Source organism: Mauremys reevesii, linkage group 8 (assembly GCF_016161935.1).
Source record: "Mauremys reevesii isolate NIE-2019 linkage group 8, ASM1616193v1, whole genome shotgun sequence".
Taxonomy (NCBI): Eukaryota; Metazoa; Chordata; order Testudines; family Geoemydidae; genus Mauremys; species Mauremys reevesii.
This window is the reverse complement of record NC_052630.1, coordinates 11,946,493-11,971,435: the sequence shown is the minus strand read 5'-3', so window position 1 is coordinate 11,971,435 and position 24,943 is coordinate 11,946,493. Positions and strand designations below refer to the sequence as shown.

Here is a 24,943-nt window from a genome sequence, read left to right as displayed (position 1 = left end):
CTGAAAGTTCTCTAAGTCTGGGATTTTACATCAACAGGAAACTTAAATTCCACAGGGTATCTGATTTTTAGTGTAATCAGCATCTTCTACACTTAACGAAGGGATCCAAACTCATTATCAGAACGTTTATAAAGCTAGCAGGTTATTTTTTCATTCTTTGATTACGTAATCATTCAACAAGAAATGTGGCATTTTAAAAACTACATTTCTTCAAAGTTCAGGTCAGATTTTTATTTTGCTATCCTGACATTTAAATTTAAAGCACGTGATGGGATAACATGACAGTGATTAAAAAAACAGCACATTAACCGTTTAAGAACATTTTAATCTATAACTATCCTTCTGCAGAAATACATAAACTGAAAGTTCATTATATAAATTATATTTTTAAACATTTACAGCACTCACATTCCATAACAGAAAAGGTTAATTCCACACTGAGATACTAGTGCAAAAAGTGGTTTATCTAAGTGCAAATAAGTTAGTAAGAAGTTAAGTCTTCCCACAGTGAGCCAGTGCATTTTTATGCAGCTCTATAAGTCCATAATTGGGGACTTATATTTACACTAAATCTAAGGAAGTAGTACTGTGTGGAAATATTGGACTTTAGAGAGTACAACCAAATCCTTTGCGAATGTACAATAACAAGAGAAGAGGTTGGAGTATTTCCCACTACACGCAGATCTGCAAATTCACTTGGGTTAAAGATACACAGCACCTTATGTTTTGCTGAGCTGGCTCAAGACATAAGATATTTTACATTTACTTATTTATGTTAATCTCTGATTATTAAAATACAATATGGCAAATATATATTATTAAAACTCACAAACATGCAGGTATTATATTCCAATGGATGCCACATGTCATCTTTGGCACATCACGGACAATACCTGAACACTGAGTATAGCAGTAGACGATATACTTTAGGGAACAATCTTGCACTAGAAGGAGAATGAACTAGATGACTTAATAGACTTTTGCCATCTCTAACTTTTATGATTCTATTATTTATTTATGCTAAAAAATAATTTAGCAGGCCAGGATAAAGATACGATTACACCTCAAATCTTGAGGTTATACAGTGTATTCTAGAATGAAAGCGTAAGCGCTACCCAGACAAAATCAATGTTAAACAATTCACAAGTGGAAATATTAAGTGATTGCAATGCACAAGTCACAATCTCAGCAGCAGTTACTGAAATATATGGAGTCTGTGTCCACATACCCTAAGAAACTGTTGTGGTATAAAAATAGGTTGGAGACACTTCATAAACACACCTTTACTAATGACGAGCTTTGTTTTTTCAGCACATATTCTTCAAGTCACTGTAATGTTTAAACCGAAGGCTGTGTAGCTAGATACTCAGGAGAGCAAAACACTTTCACAGGAGCTGGACCTAGACAATGAAATCCACTCCCACAAAAATACAGACGAACCACTTTAGAAACTAGTCACCTCCAGAAATGCCAAACTCATTTCAATAACGTAACTTTCCCTCAATAATTTCTTCACACAGACACACAATACACCCATTCACATACACAATCAAAACCAAATAAACACTATAAATTAATCAAGGTATTTCTCTTACTGGCTGGAAAGGAAGTGAGAGAATATTGTTATTTCTTTATTTAAATACTTGAGAGATGCTCAGATACTACCATGATGGGGGCCATGTAAGTACCAAGATATATAGATGCAATTTCCTGCATGCCTTTCTTACGACCACATTTTAAACCAGCATCTTACAGTATCAAGCATGAAATCTGTGCATTTCCAAAACACTAAAAATTACTCTTAATACACACTTTTAAAGATTATATCCTCCATTTTTATTCTCAACACTACCACCACTTTTCTTGCTGCCACTGTCACAGGTTGCTTGAAATACCAGCTGAAGAGCACACAACATCTGTTTCAATGCCCACCGTAATGGATCAGCCAGCAGAAGTGAACTGCAAGCATGGCCTATTCTGAGGAGGGGGTAAACAGGTCATCTCCATAAGCACAAGCAACAAGAATCCCAAGTCTCCCATATCAGCATTGTGCCACCTAGCTGCAAGAATTATTTTAAATATTTACACTATCAGTTGATTTCAGATATTTCTGATGATCATTAGAATGCTGAGAACAACAAAGAAAAGCATGTCTTCAAAAAATATCCATGGTAGGACCTGCATGATGCCCTAACTCTGATAAGAGGCCATTTCTTACCTAAAAAGTTTGGTTTATGCAACCCAGAAACAGTATTCTATAGTAGATAATTTTTGGGGGGTCACCAACATCTGAGTCACTTGTAGGTTGCATTATATCTGATACATTTAAGCTATCTGTTGCCTTCACTTACTGCTTAGACCTCACCACTCACAAATGACTTTGACTTAGAAAAAGGCGTAATATGAAGACAGGATCTGCAGAATAGCAAACGTGAGTTATAAACATTAACTTCAAGGTTCTGAATTATTCCTTTTATTCAGATGCACAATTCAGGACTGTGGAGATATGTTTATCAATACTCTGTCATTCATGTTCAGATCAGGGAAAAGGGTAGTTCACATCTATTCATTGTGATCTTGTATACCCTGTGTCTGGAAGTCAAACCCAATGAGACAACAAGAAGAAAACAATCAATTCCAGACATACCTTATCAATATACCACGAATATTGGACACCAGGAACCACATATATTCCCGAAGAGAGAGCTTATATAGCCATGAGGGAAGCAGGCCCAACCTTTCCTGGAAATCAACCTTAAACACTAAGAACTGTATATTTGTCCTTAGTCTCTTAGGCAAAACCTCCACTGAACAACATCACAAAAAGAGGAGTCCAGGTTTGAAATCTATTATTCAACTTCCATCCTTTTTTTCAGATATATGTAAAATAACAGCGCACCTGCTGTAAATAGGCTCAGATAAAGGCTACAGAATGCGACATCCTCCACCACACAAACCACGATTCAAAAGTAAGTACCAACTAACAACAACAAGTTGACATGTCCTCCAACACTTTCCATCTTAGAAGATAATCTTCATTCCTTCCCAAAGAAGTAATGCATGCAGAGGAAGGGGAAAAGGAACAGTCAAATGTCAGCACACAAGTCTTTGTGATACTAAAAGTTTATCCCAGTAACAAGCCACCTCAGATTCCAAGACATAACAAAGTTTTCCAACATGGCAAAACTGTCCAAAAAAATCCTTGAACAAAAGAAATAGAGGCTAAACTCACATCCAGTTGGGCGAGGGATGGCATGAGTTTCCAAAGGTAACATGGGCCAACGCCTTTCTGGGAATTAAGTTATTCAGAATCAACTCCTCTGGCACAACTAAAATCAATTTAACTAGGAGTATATTATTTCATGCAATTTTTTTTTTTTCATTTCTTCAAGGAAATGTGAACTTCCTGTGCCAGTTTACAAGTTCATTTTAATTCGCGAGATCAATAAAATGGGCTAATTTTTGCTTTTAGTGCAAGAATTGTGTAGGCACTAATTGATTAATTGAATGTGATTTTGTTTTTAATTACAGATTAGGGCATCTGATTAGAGAATTATAAGCTTTTCAAACTACCTGATTGCATTTATGTTAGGATTTTGCATTAACAGCGGAATAATCTAAAGTTCACTGAAACTACCTTGTGGCCTCCTATGTTTCAGGAAGATATCCCACATATTCAGATCTTAAGACACATTAAAATGAAACATTTCCCATCAAAGATGCCAAAAACTGGATTTAGTTTTATTGCATGACGTTGCATAAGAAAGAGTATTATTGAAAGCTGTAAGGCATCATGCAATTATCAATAAGCTAATTATTTATTGTTCCTTGAGAGGTGGTTATATATTCTAAATTTATAAAAACCAGTTTCAAAAAAGTACATAAAAAATTTAACATGATGAGCATTAAATGTCGTTCACATGGCTCTAGTTTTTAGCTGTTAAAAAGTGCGTTCAAACGTACTGTACTGGAAAGTCACTCTGTCAAAAAATGGTGCAGGAGACTATTGTCAAGTTATAAATTTCAAAAGAATGTTGTGTTATGGGATTTGAAAGCTAACATGTTGTGATATTCAGTCTTACAAACTTGCTTAAAATCAGTTTTCAATCCTCACACTTGCAGTTTAGCATAGTTGATTTAATAATCTAAAAAACATTTGCTTTTGTAACCAAACAAAGTCTACTGAGTTTAAGTTATGTACACTGAATGATCAAATAATAAGCAGACTTCATATTCAGACATAGGACAGAATGTACTGATGTGATTTTGGTGTTAATCAATGTATTGTGCCATCCAACGGAATCCTTCTCCATAGCCTTGTCTCTTTAGCACGCTGCACATAAAGACTTCCAGTGGTCTGGCATTCAATTCTTTCAGAGATACATTGCCCTGGAAGTAAGAGATCAAAAGTATATCAAATCTCAATTGTATGAAAAAATGGGTTCTTTCTACAAAAACAAACATGTTTTTATGTAATGTTATTACCTAATTTGTTTTAAATACTAGAAATTTGAAAAATTAACGTGAGGTTACCAAGAATAAAGTCCCTTCCTGAAAGGGACTGTGCATTCTATCATTTCTATCTGTTATATCCAGAGGGGATGAAGTACATGCAACAGGAATGCAAGAGCAAGCATGGTCAAAAAGGAGGTTTTTAAACCAAGATGATTTTTGAAAACTCCCATTAGGAGTTTCTCTATGGATTGGCATTATTCATTTTCCAATTACATAAGAAGGACATTTGCCACTAATGGTAAGACTGACCTCAGTCATGCTGACTGCAGTCCAAGGCCAAGAAATAGCAGTAACAAAAACTGTTACTACTAATTTGAAGACACTTTTGCCTGTACTGCATTTTGGGTTTGAACTTGCACAACATAGGCGTGAGTGTTATGAAAATAAGAGCAAGATAAAAAGGTGATAAGGAGGGCAGAGAAAATGGGAGAATCCAACCACCATTGTTCTCCATGTCCACCGACAGTAGAACAAGAAGTAATGGGCTTTATCTACAGCAAAGGAGATTTAGGTTAGGTATTAGGGAAAACTTTCTAACAGTAGAGTAATTAAGCTCTGGAATAGGCTTCCAAAGGAAGATGGAATCCCCATGGTTGGAGGTTTTTTAAGAAAGGTTGGACAAACATCTGTCAGGGATGGTCTGGGTTTATTTGGTCCGGCCTAAGCAGAGGGAACGGGACTTGATGACCTCTCAAGGTCCCTTCCAGTTCCACATTTCTATGATTTTACAATAAGGATCCCCCATCACAGACACACTCTTTTACCCTGTGCACTTCTGAATGAGAGATTGAATACACAAGGGACTTGATATTTACTACTGCTCAGTGTGGAGAAATCTGTCTAGCACTTAACCCTATCTGTGCCCACGCATAACATAAGAACATAAGAACGGCCGTACCGGGTCAGACCAAAGGTCCATCTAGCCCAGTATCTGTCTACCGACAGTGGCCAATGCCAGGTGCCCCAGAGGGAGTGAACCTAACAGGCAATGATCAAGTGATCTCTCTCCTGCCATCCATCTCCATCCTCTGCCGAACAGAGGCTAGGGACACCATTCTTTACCCATCCTGGCTAATAGCCATTTATGGACTTAACCACCATGAATTTATCCAGTCCCCTTTTAAACATTGTTATAGTCCTAGCCTTCACAACCTCCTCAGATAAGGAGTTCCACAAGTTGACTGTGCGCTGCGTGAAGAAGAACTTCCTTTTATGTATAAATATCTTCCTTTTATTTGTTTTAAACCTGCTGCCTATTAATTTCATTTGGTGACCCCTAGTTCTTGTATTATGGGAATAAGTAAATAACTTTTCCTTATCCACTTTCTCAACATCTCTCATGATTTTATATACCTCTATCATATCCCCCCTTAGTCCCCTCTTTTCCAAGCTGAAGAGTCCTAGCCTCTTTAATCTTTCCTCGTATGGGACCCTCTCCAAACCCCTAATCATTTTAGTTGTCCTTTTCTGAACCTTTTCTAGTGCTAGAATATCTTTTTTGAGGTGAGGACACCACATCTGTACACAATATTCGAGATGTGGGTGTACCACGGATTTATATAAGGGCAATAATATATTCTCAGTCTTATTCTCTATCCCCTTTTTAATGATTCCTAACATCCTGTTTGCTTTTTTGACCGCCTCTGCACACTGCGTGGACACCTTCAGAGAACTGTCCACGATGACTCCGAGATCTTTTTCCTGACTCGTAGCTAAATTAGCCCCCATCATATTGTATGTATAGTTGGGGTTATTTTTTCCAATGTGCATTACTTTACATTTATCCACATTAAATTTCATTTGCCATTTTGTTGCCCAATCACTTAGTTTTGTGAGATCTTTTTGTAGTTCTTCACAATCTGCTTTGGTCTTAACTACCTTGAGTAGTTTAGTATGATCTGCAAACTTTGCCACCTCACTGTTTATCCCTTTCTCCAGATCATTTATGAATAAATTGAATAGGATTGGTCCTAGGACTGACCCTTGGGGAACACCACTAGTTACGCCTCTCCATTCTGAGAATTTACCATTAATTCCTACCCTTTGTTCCCTGTCTTTTAGTGTAGCATAGGCTACACTAGCACTAAAACATAACCTCATGATACACACTGTTGAGGAGTTGCAACTACAGCTGTATAATTGTAACTCTCTCCACCTTTTTTCCCCACATACTTGATAATGCCCATTATAACCCAAATGCTGTGTTACGAGCCAAAAGGTGGGTCTTGTTCTTTTCCAGAAAAATATATTGAATTTCACATGGCTAGTCTAGAAAAATCTATATTACAAGCATGAGGGATATTGGAGAAACTTGTTTTTATTTCCCTACAACTGAATATCTGTTACACATTGAGTGTGCTATTAAAAGTAGAGAGTTCAAATAGCACAATGATTCAGATCTAAAACCTACTTTATTGCTACAGGTATTAGTAAGAACTTTTTAATAAACTACCAATCAAGATTTCCACAGTACTGTAGTGGAGTTCAGTATCTCATTTCCAATCCTTGGACTAATATTTTCATATTGTATCGCTCTATGAACCTGCACTATAAATCAGAAAGATCGGTGCCACCAAACTTTATCAAATCTCCTAACAGAGTTCTAATCTGAACAACTACCTTTAAAGACTTGCTCACTCAAAGTATTTTACAGGAAGCTATGAGCACTGTAACAGGGTAGTTTAAATCTGATTCTCTTTCTCTGAACAAAGATGACCCTGAAAACAATTAATAAATTATAAGTAGAACTATACCTAATCCAGAAGTTTTAGACTTTATTTTGTAGATATTACATTTTTTAATCTATGAATACTAAAGTAGACAGTTTGTGTGTGTAGCTGGAAAGAAGTGATGCAAAAGAATGCTCGCTCTGGAGAACAGGGAAAGCAAACTAGCATTACCTTTCCTGTTGTTTGGCCATACAAACCAAACATGTCTCGTAACCTCTCTTCACTGATGGCTTCAGGTCTGTCAATCTTGTTACCAAGAATTAGGATAGGCACATTTGCAACAGTTTCATCTGTCATTAGCAACTATGAAGGGGAGAAAAAAGGAAGAGGAGTTCAATGAGAATATGTATCCTTGTATGCAAGGAGAGGGAACCAGCAGCAAATAGCAACAGTACTTGGGGTGAGGGATGGAGAGAGCGGAGGGAAGAAAAAAAAACACATTGCTGAACCCCCTGGTTGGGTGGCAGAAGTGCCCACTGTCAGGTACTGAGAACATGAGTTCATTTTTTTTTTAAATCCAATTTATTTACTTACATCAAGTTCTTCTTTTGATTCAGTCAATCTTTCATGATCAGCACAGTCCACCAGAAACACAATGCCATTGATGGCAGGCAGATAATTTTTCCACACTCTGCGAGCTAACATAGAGCGTTATAAATTAACAGCAAAATTCAGAGTAATGCACAGGATTTCATTAAATAGCAGAATCTTTAAAAGGGCAGCCAGTTCTATTTTAAAAAGTTTAAAATCTTTAGGACAACCTTCCCTTTTTGACATAGCTTGAAATAATGAAGCAAAAAAGGAACCTTTTACTATTTGAACCAGGAGAAAAACTGTTCATATCCATAAGTACAGCTCTAAAAACCTGACAGTGTATTATTTAGCAGTCAAATGGTTTATGACGATCTGAAGAATTTGAAATTTTTGATAAACTGTATTGGACTGTCAGTCCAAGTTAGCAGTAGAAGAGGTGGAAGATTTATTAGTACCCCTGATAGATCAATTCCACATGTGCATAAATACACTGCAGTTTACCTTTTCTATAAACTTACATCAGCAAATGTAAGTTTAAACCATAAAGGCTAATGGTAAACATCAGGGTGGGGTTTTTTGTTTTGATTTTTTTTATTTGGGTTTTTCTAATGGTCACATCAACCAACGGCTTTGCCCCCTACTTCAGCTCTATGTTGCGCCCACCCAATTTTATATTAGGGTGCAACGAATGGTAGAGAGAGACAGCAGAGCAGGAAATGTTTTCTATATTGGCCAAAAAAAGGCTGAAAGAATAATATTTGTAGCATGGTCATTTGTTTGATATGAAACAAATAAAGGTTACAATTACTGGCACTGAAGTCAATATAGTTACAAGAACAAAATGAGCCAGTTGAGCCACTATCTTACCTTGAGTGTGTCCGCCCAGATCAAAAGTGGTAAAAGTCATACCAGCAATTGTCAGCTCTTCTGAGGCTAAAAATACACAAAATTGGTATGTTCTCTTACTGTTTTCAATGGGAATATTTCCTGAATACGAGGCTAGGCTCAATAATCTTACTTCACTAATGACACATTGCAGGGATCTTGAGTGTGTAACACTATGTAGCCCACATAAGCAAAATATCTAAAATATTGTTCACTCTGTCTCCTTTCCCTCTTCCTCCCAAGAGTCCTTTGGGTCCTCATGGACCTATTAGTCCATTTTTCATCTGGGAGTGAAGTCCCCTCTTACAAAGCCACCCTGGTAAGTCATAGAGTCACCCTTTCAGCCAAAGAGAACCAAAGAGCATTCCTGTAGAGGCTGTTAATGCCATTTTTGCAACTAACTGGAGACGCAGCTGTTGAACAAAGCAAGGCACTCCACCTCTCATGATCCGCACTCTCAGCCCCTGCTAATGTGCACACTCCATGTCTTAAGATTTTTAAGTAGCCCATATTGAACTATATTACAACAAACGTAGTTTTTGTAATATTAGTGAACACACTATGAAGGACGTGGCACATATGAGCGATTTAAGGCACCGTTTCTAGTGTTAAAGAACTGGGGGTGTTGACTTACTGGGATGTAATGTAGGGACATGTTGTCCCAGTCTGTCATCTTTGAGCATGTGCAGCAGTGTAGTTTTTCCAGCATTGTCCAATCCAAGAAATACTAGTTTACCAGATTTCTTATATAGTCCTGTTTAAAAAAAAAAAGTGTTTACTGAATACATTGATTTTATATCGTAATATTATAATGATAAAATGCAGTACGGCCAAAGGAATACAAGTTTAAATGATGACATGTAACAGAAGATTAACAATAGTATTTTCAGCTATTCTTAAGCAGAGGACTCTTCCATATCCTGTGGGACCTCGCCTATGCTGGAAGCCCAAGATATCACCCTCAGACTGAGCAGGGGATGTTTTCCTCAATTTTCTTCTATGTCTATAAGTGCTGCAAAGGAAATTGTCTTGGCTGATAAGTAAAGGGGAAAACTGATTTTAAATATTATTTGTTGTTTTTAACTCTACACATATTCTATTACTGTTTGGTGATCTTACACATACTAAGATTCATTTAGTAGTTTGATCAATAGAGCTTGAAGACATGACAAGCCTTGCCTGACTAAGACACTCATCTGTGCCTCAGGAGAGTTGCAAGCTTATGCCATCAACAGTGTATAATACATTGGTGAAATGTTTCCTGTCATGTGATAACGCTCTAATAATATGGATTAGAAGTTTTATATTTCATTAATCTTTATACAAAATTTCCCTTTTAATTTCACCGTGTTAATGCCTCCAGTATAAACAAAAACTAGAGGGGAGGAGGTAAGGGTTAAAAAGTAACACATTTTAAAATAATATTTTTTTAAATTGAAATTATCAAAGGGTGATTCTCTTAATTTATAATGCTACCTCCCTCAACACTGTATCCTGGGTCAGAGCCATTCTCTGCTTCTGCAAACTGTTCAATGCTAAGAATGCAGTAATCTTAAAACTAATGTCAGGTTGAAAGTCACCGCCTGCTTTGAAGACCTGTAGAACATAGAATCTGCTTTGACTGTAACTGTTTTAAGGGAGTCCCCTTAACCCCCTTCGAAGAAATGTGACTTGGCCAGTGTGTTCAATACATTCTGTTAATTGCCACTGCCAGCCACACAGCTGTTAGTTTTCCGTTAGTGCAGAACACGATTTAATGATCATAAAAATGGCATAAGAAGGAAGAGTGAAGTATTAATTTCAGCAAGAGAAACCTATTTTTTTAAAAAAGATAAAATTAGGCTGTTACATGTTCCTAAAGTTTGAAAATCATACACAAGTACAGAAAATTCAGTGGCAAAGTGGGTGCCGTTAAGAAAAACAAATCAGCATTACTTGCGATAGAAATGCAGTGGTAAATTTAGCTATTACTTATTCTGTGTAGAAGGAATAAGCAAAGCAACTACTGTAGTGAAGTAAATGTTTGGTTTTCTAATGGTGCCCACTGTATGACAGGGTCTTTCATTACATGATGCCATCATACTTGGCAATGTGATATACAATTAAGGAAGTATTTATTTTACAAACTTTATGGAGATACAGAAATAGCTAATGTAATAAATTATTGGATTATACAATTAATATTGTGCTATTAAAGTTCACCAGCTTAGTTTCTCTGCATTTATTATGCTTAACTGTGTATTATAATGCAACTGTCAAAAGTTGTATATTATTTATTTTTCCAATTGCTAGGTTCACGTGTTAGAGAAAAGAGAAAAAAAGTCTTTGTACTTGTGGTCACAATTCTTCTAAAAAATGGGCCAGACAGAGCACTTCTTGTGTCTTAGGTTACTGATGAAGGCTTTTGATAAAGAAGAGATCCTGCTCACACCATACCTGATGAAGGCTGAATTGGTGATCAGACTTTTTCTGATCTATGCTTTTGTTTAGTGAGGACTTTTTTAAATTAATCTTTCATTTGGATTCTGAATTAGACCACTTCTGAGCCACTGCAGCATTCCACATACATACAAACATCTACCCTGTTAACCTTTATCCTGGTATTATTTACTTACCTTCTCTGCTTTTAAACTGTAATCTCTAGGACCACATTCCAACAGGGAACATTTATAACCTTGACAGAGAAGGCTGCAATTCTCTAACAGAATCAGACGAGGAGAATGGATCTGGTACTATTCTAATACTACAGGTATGTTATTCGTTATCTGATGCCTGAATGTGTGTTCTCTTGTGCCACGATCATGAATACTAGTTGTATGTGAGTTAAACACATTGTGTTTATCAAGCCCATTTTTTAAAAAATGGTTTCTTCTTCAGATACAGCACATCTGACTTCTCAAATTCAGCTCTTGGAACATACAAATTATCCTGGTGATCTGTTAAGTTACTGAGTAAAGTAGCAAGACATCACAATCTACAAAACAAGAAAAGATTGTCTGACAAGTTCTTACATTGCTCAACAGACACCACAGAAGAGGTGCCTATGTCCTCCCTTCAGGAAGTTTGGGAACAAGTGAATTCATTATGTGGAAGATAACTGCGTAGGATGGGCCTAGTTTTTTGGCATCTCTTTCTCTGGAAAAATAGCTAAATGTACTCCCTTCACATTTTCTAATAAGAACAAATAATACCTCATTCCTGGCCAAGACAATATTTACCTATTTCAAACAAGAGCACATTTGTACCGCAGAGTTATACATTTCTAAGGATAGACAGGTACATTATGGACAGAATGAAACAGCAAATGTTGCCTCTGCTTCTCAGTACTATAATACAATTTTACAAATTTGTTGGTTTTTTCATAAGAATACAAAGTGCTCAACTGGTAATACTGCAACTATAAAGTACAGCAAAAATCACAATATACAGAAAAAATTCCTTCCCAGAAATCTCTTCATGGGCATTTTTCTTTTATGATTTACAAAATGTTATAATCCCTTCACGATAATAATATATCAGTAACAGTAAAATCACGAGCTCCTAATTTATTAGGTAAGTCTGTTTAATCATGACAATATAGTCCCATTTTTTAATTAAAAAAAAGAAAAAAATCTTTGAGCAAGAGTAGGAAAAGAAGCAGCAAGTTGCCCTTAGGGTTCATATAAGAACACGTCAAGAAACGTTTTCCCTGGCACTTTGGTCTATAGAATCTTTCTCACTAGAAATATCCTTGGAGGAATGTGGAGGTGGGGTGGAAGCGGGGAAGTTTTCAAATGTGCAGCAATCACTGCTTGATTAAATAAAGTAGGAGAGATAAGAGGTTATTCCACTTAGTTGACATTTCACTGGCTAACACTCAGATAGCTGGCCAAGGGTCTAACATACAGTGAGGAAGTTTAAACATCTAACTGATAATGGCCAGGCGGGTGACTTGGCGTGATTTGTTAATATCGTCCATTATTTATTTCATAAAATACATAAAACCTGGAAATCATACACATTATTGGTCTATGTAACCCTGTGTCCCCTTACTGTTATCCTCATATCCCTTTCCTTGCCCTGTCTGTTGAGAGTTAAGCTCACATATTGCATCTTGTATCAACCTGGCTTGAAACACTTTTGGTTAGTCAGTTTTCATGTTACAGGCCCTTCCGATACCCTTCATCTGATTTTAGTAACACCTAACTTAGTATGGTTCCACTGACTTCACTGGTACTGCTCACGGAGTGAAGTGCTGTTCAACATGAGTAAGGGTGTCAGAATCCAGCTCTCTGTCATTATACAGGGCCACAATTGAGCTCTTTGATCCTGAAAGAGACCTTCAGGTAATGCCATAATACAAATGGTAAGTGATAATTGAGGTATAAAGTCAAGTCACTGGGCCCCATTCTCCCCTCTTGCACTAGTGAGAATCAGGAGTAACTCCACAGAAGTGACTAGAGCTACACCAGTATAAATCTAGTGTGAGTGGAAAATCAAGTCCATTGTGTTCATACTACAGTGATGCTTCCCGAGGTACACAGGGTTGTGAGGCACCTCACTACCACCTGCACTTAGTGTGAGGAAGCCATGTTTGTGCCTGCCAGGGGTCAGCTCCCTGGCTCCACCAGCCACAGGCAGCACAACCACTCCCCTCTAAGCCTATGCAGGCCTCACTCTCAGAAAAACAAAAAAAAACGTATTTTCTCTTGACTTAAAGGGAGTGAAGGAGATAAACAGAGGGATGGATGAAGGGTATAGTAAGGACTCGGTGCTGTTAAGAGAATAACTCTGCTTAATATTTTACATCTTTAATCTGAATGTAATTTCATTTACACCAAAATAAATGCTGCTGTTTAACTAGTACTATGTTTTAAGGACGTAAAGGTAAATGAAAAACACTATAATAGAGCAGCATAAAAACTTACCTAAAAACTGCAGTACACTACTGAAACCACTGTAAATCCAATCAAATATGAAGGACATATCCGAATCTTAAGGGGTCTGAAAGAGATAAAGAGAAATGCATTTAAGCACTATCGAAATATCATATAAAACATTGTAAAACATCTGTCTGAATTATGAGGAATCTAAAATACTGGATGAAAAAACTAAGAGCAATTAGCATGGATCAGTAGATAGATTCATTTTTTGGTATTCAATTATCAAGCATCTGAGCTTTGCTTTATATAGTTTACCCCTGAACACTATGCTAGAGAGCTAAACATTTTGAATGTGTTAAAGAATTATTGTTACCGCAAGGACTGCCAGAAGATGATGTACTGTTGGAAGCAGTGTGCTCAGGTGAAGCAGCCTTATAAGAGAACGCTATCAGAGTCTAATGAGTAGTTTGTATTCACAGATAATTTATGTATAGGAGTGGAATTTTAAGCCCAGAAATCTGAGACATTAGTTTTACCCTCATTTCAAAATATATGTTTATCTTTTTTAATGATTTATAAATTAAGGGTCTTTCAGCATTACTGTTAAACACCTTATTTAACAAGATTTATAAACTTGCATTAAAATAACTCCAGGACTGGCTTGGTGCCGCACAGAGTACACTGCCACATGGTAGATCCAGTTCAAGTCTTGGTCCCATTCTATTACTCTCACAGCCAATAGGAGTTAAGACTATTGCACAGACTGCATACTAAGACACTGAGATGAGGAAGGGGTGCCACGCAGCACTCAACAGCTTCTTCTAGGGGGTGAGCTTTCCATATTTTGTAAAAATGTAATAAAATCCTTTTTTTAAATAAATCAGAAAAAGAATAATTTAGCCTTACATTTCAAAATACAATGTGCACTTCCGTGGCACCTTTTGCTTCCATTGGAAAATTTCAAAGCACTTTACAAACAATGAATTTAGACTCACAACAGCCATATATTTTACAGGTGGGGAAACTAAAGCATGGACAGGCATTAAGTGACTTGTCCAAGGTAACACAGCAAGTTTGTTGCAGAGATGAGGAAAAGTACCCATATTGCCATACTGCCCACACTCACCGTTCTTCCTCTGTATTGTGATGGGAAAAAATGGAAGTCTTAGTGGTAGTACATATTAATTTATTTTAAAATGGGTCTGTGTAGACGCACTGAGGGTTATTTAACTGAATATTTCATATGGAATTTTAGCATATAAATTTAAAGAGATAAATACTCTGGATAGGTCAGTGCACTGTCCATCTTGTCCTAATCACTAGAGTTGAGTGAATTGACTTTCCGGTATAGTGATGGTACCTGAACCATCAGGCTATAGTCATTCCCACGTTCTAGACTATTTGATGTCATTCATAATGGGACTTTATAAAGACAGACTAGTGAATAGTCATTATGAATTACTATGAATGATGACAAAAATCATTGGTCTAGAAAGAGAGAATTACTCTTTAACTTGATGATTAGGGTACTCACCTAGGATGAAGGAGATCCAAGGTCAAGTCCCTACTCCAGTGACTATATAATTATTTATACAAAGTGAAATAACTTCAACAGGAGAGACTGAAAGAGACATACACCACACTATCCCAAAGCCAAATAGCTAGGGCACTTTCTTAAGAGGTGGGAGACAGTGAATAGTTTCTGTTCTCCTAACCATGCATTTCTGGGTGAATTTTCTAGTTGCTGATAATTTTTTGTCCAGCTCCATGTCCAAAAAGAAGAAAATAAATAGTTTTTTCTACTAGAGACTAGCTAACTATGGGGGGAGGGTCTATCTGCTGCTTAATCAACCATCAAGTTTTAAAGTTACACCTGTCTTCTCAGGGAGAAACACTGGTACATCAGATCCTGGAGGCATACAAATAAGTTTTTCTTGGTCAATAAGATACAACTAGAATGGTTCTGGTTTAGACCCTCTTCTCCTGGGAAATAACTAAGTGACAGAGAGAAGGCCATATGCCCTAAGTTTGTTCAAAGAGCAGTACTAAGCAGTAGAATCTTATCAAGAAATGCTGCATTTGTGTAATAGAAACCCATTAATGGACAGCCCCAATACAAATATAGCCTCTCCATGTACCCACTAGTGATGGATGCTGAATGATCATCTGAGGAAGTCAGCATTCATTTTGCACACAGTTGGAATGTACGTCACTTCTGAAGCAGTATTTGTGATGTACAAATATCACTGCCACTGACTCACTGCTCTGCCATGGGCAACTTGCTTAACCTCTTTATCACAATTCCCCAGTCTTTAAAATGGAGATAAGTACTGTATACGTACCTACCCGCAGGGGTGTTCTGAGTTATTGTTTGGACAATAGTTTGCAAGCATAAGGTACTTAGTGCCAACTATCAATTGCCAAGCCACCCTGGCCATGTCCAAGGCACCCTGGCCAAGGTACCCTGGCAAAGCCTCATTTCACCCCGCCCCTCAGACTAGCTGTAGTTTCCAATGCCACCTGAGGATCTTCTAAAACTGGTGATCTTCCGGTGGCTGGGTGAGAGGGCTTTAGAGCAGCTTTGCATCAGTAATTAGTACAAACTGGGTGAAGCTCGAGACAGGCCAAAACCTAAAACCCCACCTTTGTGACAACGATGAGAAAAAAATAATAGCTTAGTAGCTTGAAACAATCAATTACTAGCCCTAGGTAAGAAGAATTTTTCAGTGTTGCCAGGAACAGAGCATGAGGAAAAAAAGGAAAGGATTATTTTAATTTGAGTCTTAGAGCAAAGTTTGATCCATCCAGTGAACATTTGCTGTCCCATCCCCCCCAAAATTTAAAAGGTTAGGGTTAGCCATGAAGAAACCTAGGATTCCTCATTCACATCATGAGTTAATGGAAACAGAGTTGATCAAATAAGACTGAAGAATCATCACCACATGAACACTAAGTCCTACAACACTATGAATACAACTGTCACTTACATGTCTCAAAAGCAAAGGTCAGGAACAAGCAAACACAGAACATACACGTCAGCAGATTTGTTTATTGCTCGAACAAAATACCAATCAGGAAAAGCCTCTTTGAGGCTTAGAAATATTATCTACTCAAGTAACGTACAAATCAGTGCAAAGGGCGTGATGTAACAGAACTGCTCAAATTACTGAAGTGTAAATAACTTCTTAAAACCTAGTCATGTTAAACTGAAATGATCCTTTTATGTTTACAAAACCTGTGGACGACAATAAAAAACTCCAAAGATTTTCTTTATGCACTATTAAAAATGTAACAACATGCAAGATTTAAATATGCTATTAAAATGAGAAAGGGTTATTCAGCATATACAGCTGAAATTAGAGCATTAATGGTTAAATCCCTATCATAAAGTAAAATACAAAATTAGGTTCTCTAGTGCAATGAAAGAATCTTAGATTAGTCAAAAGATTTGTGGTTTTAAAATAGGACATGTCCAAATAACTCAAAAATACACCAACAAAAAATTGACAGTAATACCTGACAACACTGAAAGTTTTAAATAATTCTATTAAAGGAAAAATAGCTTGACAGTTATTGTAGAAGGGAATATTATAATATTTGGATGGGAGTGTTAAATCTACTGTTACCATGTAGAAAACAAACTGCATAATTTTAATCTGAGCTTCAAATCTATGAATTAAATGACTTATCTCTACATTTGATACAAAATGATTATTTTGTAATTAACATGCTGAAGTCTGGCCACTACAAAACAAATAAAACAAGAAAGGTCTTGCTATACACATCCATTTAAACTAGCATGACTGATCCAAAAGCGCCAGAAAAATTTAACATCCACAAGCACGGCAGTCATTTGTCTAGAAATCACAAGGAAGGCAAAGCCTGTCTGTTTTAGGGTTCTTGTAAATGATATAGATTTAATTCCTTTCAAGGCAATTTGAAAGCATGGGCTGTTGTTTTTTGGGGAGGCATTGTTTGTTTGTTTTTGACAGCAAACAGATTTCATTCAGTTGGTTTGTGACGATCTTTTGATACTGGCTGTTTCAAAAAAATCACTTTAATTTATTGACCCATGCCCTCCTTAACAAGAAAACAGAAATCATTTTATTGAATCACATCAGAATGCCTAACATACGGTTATCACTTCCACGTATGTCTCAACTGTGACTAACATTACATCATCATTACACCCTGAGCTTGATTTTGTAAGTTATATGGAGCCTGTCTTAGGCAGTCACACAACTGATCAACAAAAAACGTTGTTTAGTGGAGACGATCTTCTACTTAAAGTGAAGTAGAGTTGGACACTATAACTTTAGGTAAAGCTTGAACAACCTCTTAAGACGGAAGATTCCTAATAAGAAAGAGTTATCCAACAGACTCATTGTAATTCTATCATTCCTTACCTGTCAGGAAATAGATCAGAAAAGAGTACATTTTCTTTCCCTCTACCACTATGAATTTGTTACAGATAAAAATAAATTTTGTTACACTTTCCAAGCAAGTTAATATAGTGGTTGTTCTTTTTAATATGGTGTTAATTTTGCAATTTTAAATATGTTTTGTCAGGATAGTGGATCATGTTCTTTTTTTAAATTTAACATACCATTACTTTACAACACAAAAAGCATAACTAGTAAAAAATGACTGGTTTTATTCACATAAAATGCCCTTTGAATAAACTGAAAAGTGCATTCTACAGGACCTGGACTAACAAAAACTTAGCAAATCAGGTCTCTATCCAACATGACTGCACTTTAACCAGTGTACTCTGAACTTCAATAATTCCAGGAACATAGTCTTCTAGAAACAACTTGGCAAATAAGTGTTTAAAGTCTACTTTAAGGCTGTACGCAAGTTTCGTTCCAGATTTGATTTAATTTCATAAAATCTTACCAATGGGAAAAAAAATCAATATCCTTAACAAAACTCCCTATTTTGAAGTTACGATATACATCTGCTCTAGTACAGATCGTTTAAAAAACAAAGCTGGAAACCATATTTTGGTCCAATAAGTCACCTCAAGAATTCCTCTGAGGCGGGGGGAAGGGAGCCACTTCAACAATGAAATATTTTTATGCATTTGAATTACTTTCTTGTAAATATTTGTGAAACCTGAAAAATGATTTTATATCATCATCAATATAGCTCTGTAACTATGTGCTTCAGTAAACAAAGGAAGATAATGCTGCAGGATGTGCTAAGTTTTTTTGTACACTATTTATTTAGGAAGTTTTAACAAGTTTACACATCCTTGCCATGTAAATATCAGATACAAAACAATCATTATGTTTAGCTTTCGTTTAAAGAGACATTATATAGGCATACAATCAACAGATGTTTTTATAATCTTGCACTCAAGGCACAGCATAATCTTTAGCTATGTTTGAAACAGTGATGCAGCAGTTATGTTAGATCCTGAAGGACAATAAATACACTATAACTGAAATGATCCAAGTAACAAAACCTAGTTTCAGGTCATATTTTGAAAGTAAAAATAGACTTTATGGCTTATGCCAATAACTCCTTTTCTTACATGAAAAAAAGTTTGCCTAGGAATTTGAATAGATATGAACCTTTTTCCTTTTAGCTGCGATAATATATTTTTACAAATTGAATGTTCCGAACAAATCAATACAACATGCCACGCTAAAACAAGATTCACTGCAGCAGATAAATTCAAAAAGTTTGTAAACTGGAAATGAATACTTACTGATGCCGTATTGAAGAACATCAACATCAAAGAGAAATACAATCCAGCACTGAAAAGGAATTGCCAAATAGTACTCTTACAGATGAATGCAATCAAGATATGCACAAGGAGTATCTCTATTGTTTAGAAAGCCCTTTCTTTGGAATGCTTTCCCAATAATGAAGAGAAAGGAAAATAAAGTACATTCCAGCAAAGACAGGTAGGTGAAGAGAGGGAGAGTAATAAATCATCACTACAGGGATTCTGACTCACATTTTTCAGAGTCACTTAGCTATTTTGGATGATGTGGTAATGAATTCCAATTCTGTTTACAAAAGGGAGGTGGTCACACACTTCTCAGACAAAATAACTTATCATATATACTTGTTCATTAGCCCGTTCGTTCATAAGACGACCCCCCCAAGATGGTTAGGTAAAAATAGCAAAAACTGTATGACCATTTCATAAGCCGACCCTATATTTCAGGGGTTGGCAAACTTTGGCTCCTGGCCCGTTAGTGCAAGCCTCTAGTGCGCCTGGACATTTTGTTTACCTGGAGCGTTCACAGGCACAGAGCCCCTCAGCTCCCAGTGGCCGCAGTTTGCCGTTCCCAGCCACAGGGATCTGAGGGGCTCCATGCCTGCAGATGCTCCAGATAAACAAAATGACAATGTATTAGATATTCAATTCAATGATTCCATAGAGTTTAAAATCATCAAATTTTGGTGTAGAACCATTTATAAGCTGACCCCGCTCTTTGATGCATCACTTTTTTACCAAAAATATTTGGCTTATGAACGAGTATATACAGTAAATAATGTGGAGATGTAAGAGTCCCCTAAAATGTATTAAATACACTTCAGCTAGACCATCAGATTGCTGAAAGAGTCATATTCACATCACCTTCTAATACTCATAGCTGTTATATCTTAGTGTTTCCAGCAAAAGACAGGCATTTTTTATTATTAGTCTGACAATACAAAAGCAAGGGTAGGAAAACATAAATTGCCGCATATCTACTATTTAAAAAAAGACTTAAGAAACTGAAGGTATTTTCTTTCAGTAATGTTTACTTTCAGATTCAACAGGCAGCAAAGCCAAACAGCAGTTGTGTGCAATTACACAATCCTTTGCACTGGGCCTGTCTTTCCAACTGCTCCTGCCTCTTTTTATGTGTATATATGTTTCCTAGTCCTTAATATGTAGTCAATATTTTGTCAAAATTTCACAGTGCCAAGTAACTCCTTTGAACAGATTGAATGAACATGGTTAACATAATAAAATATGCAAGCAATCTTGCTGGTGTTTTATGAATGAAAACACTGTTTTATAATAAAATATCTTTTCTTATATAGTGTATCTGATAAAATATCAATATCTTTCATTTTTAAGAGTTGTCATCTCTAGTTCCAATTTTTTTTTAAAAAACTCTATAAATTTTGTGATATGTTATTTAAATTACTAATATTTTCCCAACAGATTCCTTATTTTAAAAAAAAAATGCTTTCTAGTATGAGCCATGTCAGGTGACATAAGCAACTGAGTTCTCATTTCCTAGCTTATGAAATCCTAATGGGAATCTTCCATGCCTGATGTGCAGTGGTTTTAACAGGGCTTATTGAAAACCATGCCTGAACTCCAATTCATAGGGAGTGACTCCTACTAGATCACTTCTTACTAGGTCACTATCGTTCCAGTGAACTTGTCCAAAACACTTATGCCAACAGTATCATTTTAACAGTTTTTCAGTAACAGCTGTATAAATGAAATATTGACAAAATGCTAATGGCTAATATTTAAATGTAGCCCAAACTACTGCAGATATTCAGTTGAGACATATTTTCCCTCCAATCAGGAAATAGTTACCAACGCCACTACAGAAAGCATGGCTGAGACCCACCTTTCACCTTTCAGCATTGGTTGGAAGCATTTTTGTCCTATCTATGCAAGCAGTTAAAAGTGTTTTCAACACCAAGTGAAAGAATGAGGAAGGAGGATATGAATTGCTGAAAACCATTATCAGGAATTGGTCATTTCCCTAATGTGGATGGCCCCTATGAGTTTAAAACCACACTAGTTAATGAAAAATAACATGCTAAACCTCAAACAAAACAAACAAAAAGACTAATTCTTGTTACTCAGTTCTTCAAAAATTTACTTAATTTTTTGGGGGCAAGGACCATGGCTCTTCTATGACAGACTCTGTGTGGGTGGGATTATCCAACTCATGGGTCAACAGAGGAAGACACAATCATGACCTGAATGTGAGTTCACCTGCACAGAAAAGTAGCATATTACAGCTACGATTCTGCACAGAGCCCAGAGGTGTTACCATCATAACAAATATACTTTATAAGTGCATTGTTAATTCTCTGGAAACTACACTGAAATCTATATCAAGCAAAATCTTTCTATTACAGACTGTAATAATCATTATACTAGCCACACAGTGTGTTGTCCCCCTTTTCAAAAGCCCTGAACATAGAAGGGATTCAGCACCTTCCTTCTAATGATCTGTCTGTCTTAACCCGGCTCTAATCTCCAACAGCCCATCACTATGTGTTCCCCATCCCATCATCTGATGTGAGCTTCCATGACAGAAAAGACATCAGTTGGGATTTAATCATTTAATTCAGTGAGTTATCTACCCAGCATGAGAGAGGTGTTAGAAAATAACATTTTTACAAACAAACAATTACTTTAACAGTGCATGTGCACACACACAAACAGAATGAGGGCAGCACAGTCTAGTGCTTGAAGCACAGGCCTAGGAGCAGGACTTCTATCCACAGCTCCAGCACTAACTCATGCTGTGACCTACGGTAAGTCACTTAAGCTACAGCTACATTAGCACTTGTCTGTAAAACTTTTGTAGATCAAGGATGTGAAAAATATATCTCCTGACCAACATAAGTTTCACTGACAGAAGCACCAGTGGGGACAGCGCTGTTGGTGGGTGACACTCTCCCACTATCATAGTTGCCACTACCCATTGGGGATGGTTTAATTATCACGGCGGGAGAGCTCTCTCCCATCAGCATAGAACAGCTACACAGGAGATCTTACTGCAGCAGTACAGCTGTGCCACTGTAAGATGTATAATGTAGATATAACCTTAGGCCTGGTCTACACGGGGCGGGGATCGATCTAACTTACACAACTTCAGCTACATGAATAACGTAGCTGAAGTCGACGTACTTAGATCGACTTAACGTGGTGTCTTCACCTCGGTGAGTCAACTACTGCCGCTCCCTGTCGACTCTGCCTGTGCCTCTCGCGGAGCTGGAGTACAGGAGTTGATGGGAGAGCGCTCGGGGATTGATTTATCACGTCTAGACTAGATGCGATAAACTGACCCCCGCTGGATCAAAGTGAAGACATACCCTTAGTGTCTCAGCTTCCTTGTCTTTAAATTGAGGACAACAATCATTATTTACCTACCTAACAGGGAAGTTGAGTGAATGAACTACCTGTAGTCAGGCTGTGAGAACTAGACCTAAACACTGCTAGAGAAAGATAGAGCATTATTATTAAAAGGGATCAATGAATGAAAGAAAAATACAAGATCTAAGGAGAGGAGCAGACAGTAGTTTACATGGAGAGAAAAGCTTTGCGGACCGGTGGGAGAGAGAAAAATATGGTGAGAAGGTAAAATCTTGGGGAGACAAGTAGAAGCAGAATGGAGGATGTTGGGGGGCAAGTGGAGGGAGAAAAGAGAATGAAGTGGGGCAGAAAGGAAGACACTGAGTGCACAAGGGAGTGAAGGGGGAAGAGGGTACAAAGAGGAAAGTATGGGCAAGCAGAGAGGAAGGAGAAAGACCGGGAGGAAGGTACAGGCTGGGGCACTGAATACAGATAGGAAGGTGGAGGGAGACAGTGGTTAGGGTACAGATGGGGACAGTGGGTACAGAGAGGAAGGTGGGGGGCAGAGGGAAGGTATGGAGGGCAGTGGGTATAAAGAGGGGGATAGGGAAACAAAGGAGAAGGGGAAGCAGAGGGTCCAGGTGGGGGCAGCAGAGGGGGAGGGCAGCAGAGAAGCTACAAGTGGGGGGTGATTACAGAGGGGAGGGGGGGGGGGGCAGAGTGCACATGCAGGGGCAGTGGATACAGGGGGGGGGAGGGGGGGGGGGGGCAGCAGGTACAAAGGGAAGATCAGCAGCAGCAGAGAGAAGGGAGGGGGGGGGGGGGGGGGTAAACGGGAGGGAGGGGGGGGGGGCAGCAAAGGAGGAGGAGGGGGCAGGGGGTCAGTGGGGGGGGGGGGGGGGGGTAGGGGGGGAGGGGGGCAGATACAACGGGGAAGATGGGGGGACAGCGGGTACAAAACGGAAGTTGGGAGAGCAGCGGGTCCAAAGGGGAAGGTGGCGGAGCAGTGGGTCCAGGTGGGGGGGGCAGTAGGTACAAAGGAGAAGGGGGGGCGGCGGGTTCCAAGGCGAAGATATGGGGGGACACAGCGGGATCGGACAGCAGGAGACAATGGTGGCGGAGGGAGTGGGGGTGAAGGGCCCCGGCCCAAGCGCACCGCGGCGCCCCCGCCGCTCACTCACCCGCTGGTAAGAACCTGCGATCCAGGCCGCCCCGCTACCCGCTCCGCCCGGCACCGACACGGACCCTCGGCCCCGCTCCGCCCCCGCCCCGCTCCTTCCGGGCCCAGCCGGCCGTGTCACACTCAGCGCGCTCCGCCCGGCGCCGGCTCCTGGAGCTCGGGGGCCGCCCCAGGGCTCCGACTCACCCGCTCCCCTTTCCTGGGAACTGCGCTTACTGCGGGCTGCTTGCCCCCTCCCTTCTTCCCCTCCCCAGGGCTAAGCGCTCCTCCCCACAAGCGGGTTGCCTCCTTCCAGTGCGGGGAACTTATCCTAGCCCCCCCCCCGCCGCCGCTTCTCGGGGCTGCCCCCAACTTGGAGTCAGTCCAGGGGCTGCTTCCCAAACCCCCAGGCTCCCAAACAAACCCCCTCAGACTGGGGCCACACCCCCAGTCACCCTCATTCCATACTCCCCCCTTTTCTGGGATTGCCCCTCAGATCACCCCAGTCCAGTCCAGAGGCAACCCACCCAGCCTAACTCCCCTCCCCAGCTCTCAGAGCCCGGTGAGGCATCCCAAACACCCAGCCACCAGCCCTGGAATTAGAGTTGCCAACATTGTATTTAAAAAATAAGGAACTGTTTTCTTAGCCTCTCCACCCCACCGCTCTTTCCCATATTATTATTTATTTACTAATAAGCAGTACTCACCTACGTTCACCAGGGGTATTTGTTACCGCTTTTTGCAACACTCAGCAACTCCCAAACCTGTACAGAGATGAAAAAATAAGGGTCTCTTGGTAACCCTACCTGGGGCTGCCCCCCAACTCATCAAACCAAGTCTGTGTGATAGCCTCAGAATCACTCCCTGCCCAAAATGGGGGTTTCCTAACTCACTCTCCCCTCTTTAGCATGGGGGGTGGCCAGGGATGGCCTCCCAAATTCAACCTCCTGCCTTTCTTCTTCCTCACCAGTTGGATCCCCAGTGCAAGAGCTGCAGCCAGGCCCTAAATCAACCCTCTGTTTTCTTTGCCATGGTTCCTTGCTGAAGAGGTGCTTAGAATTGTATTTTTTTATTTTTAAATTCTTCGCTTACAATATAAAGAAATAATGGCAATGGGCTGCTTTCTTGATGTATAGTGTCTCTCATAAAAACAAAGAAATGCTGAACAACCCAGAAATATCATACTTCTTTCTAGCCTTCCACT

At 38.8% G+C, this 24,943-nt stretch overlaps 1 protein-coding gene across 4 annotated transcripts; it reads right to left on the bottom strand.

Moving 5' to 3' along the window:
* Nucleotides 1-216: 216 nt before the first annotated feature.
* On the bottom strand, nt 217-23,965 carry SAR1B (secretion associated Ras related GTPase 1B). 4 transcript variants are annotated; one of them, XM_039485659.1, is made up of 8 exons: nt 23,762-23,857; nt 19,239-19,287; nt 13,571-13,646; nt 9,298-9,417; nt 8,646-8,711; nt 7,779-7,882; nt 7,416-7,547; nt 217-4,389 (listed from the first exon to the last, which is right to left on the bottom strand). In XM_039485659.1, the coding sequence occupies exons 3-8, from the start codon at nt 13,626-13,628 to the stop codon at nt 4,273-4,275; spliced, it is 597 nt and encodes a 198-aa protein (XP_039341593.1). In that variant the 5' UTR covers nt 13,629-13,646; nt 19,239-19,287; nt 23,762-23,857; the 3' UTR covers nt 217-4,272. The 4 variants fall into 4 exon arrangements, with proteins under 4 accessions (XP_039341593.1, XP_039341594.1, XP_039341595.1 ...); XM_039485660.1 differs by lacking the exon at nt 23,762-23,857 and adding an exon at nt 22,659-22,673; XM_039485661.1 differs by lacking the exons at nt 19,239-19,287; nt 23,762-23,857 and adding an exon at nt 23,947-23,965.
* Between the last annotated feature and the right edge of the window lie 978 nt (nt 23,966-24,943).

What these genes read in the sequence shown, in the direction of transcription:
- SAR1B (XM_039485661.1), bottom strand. Translation starts at nt 13,628, where the DNA reads ATGTCCTTCATATTTGATTGGATTTACAGTGGTTTCAGTAGTGTACTG. An exon ending in TCTGGGCGGACACACTCAAG is followed by an intron (nt 7,883 to 8,645) that starts GTAAGATAGTGG and finishes GCTCTATGTTAG; the next exon opens with CTCGCAGAGTGTGGAAAAAT. An exon ending in ATGGCCAAACAACAGGAAAG is followed by an intron (nt 4,390 to 7,415) that starts GTAATGCTAGTT and finishes TCTTACTTCCAG; the next exon opens with GGCAATGTATCTCTGAAAGA.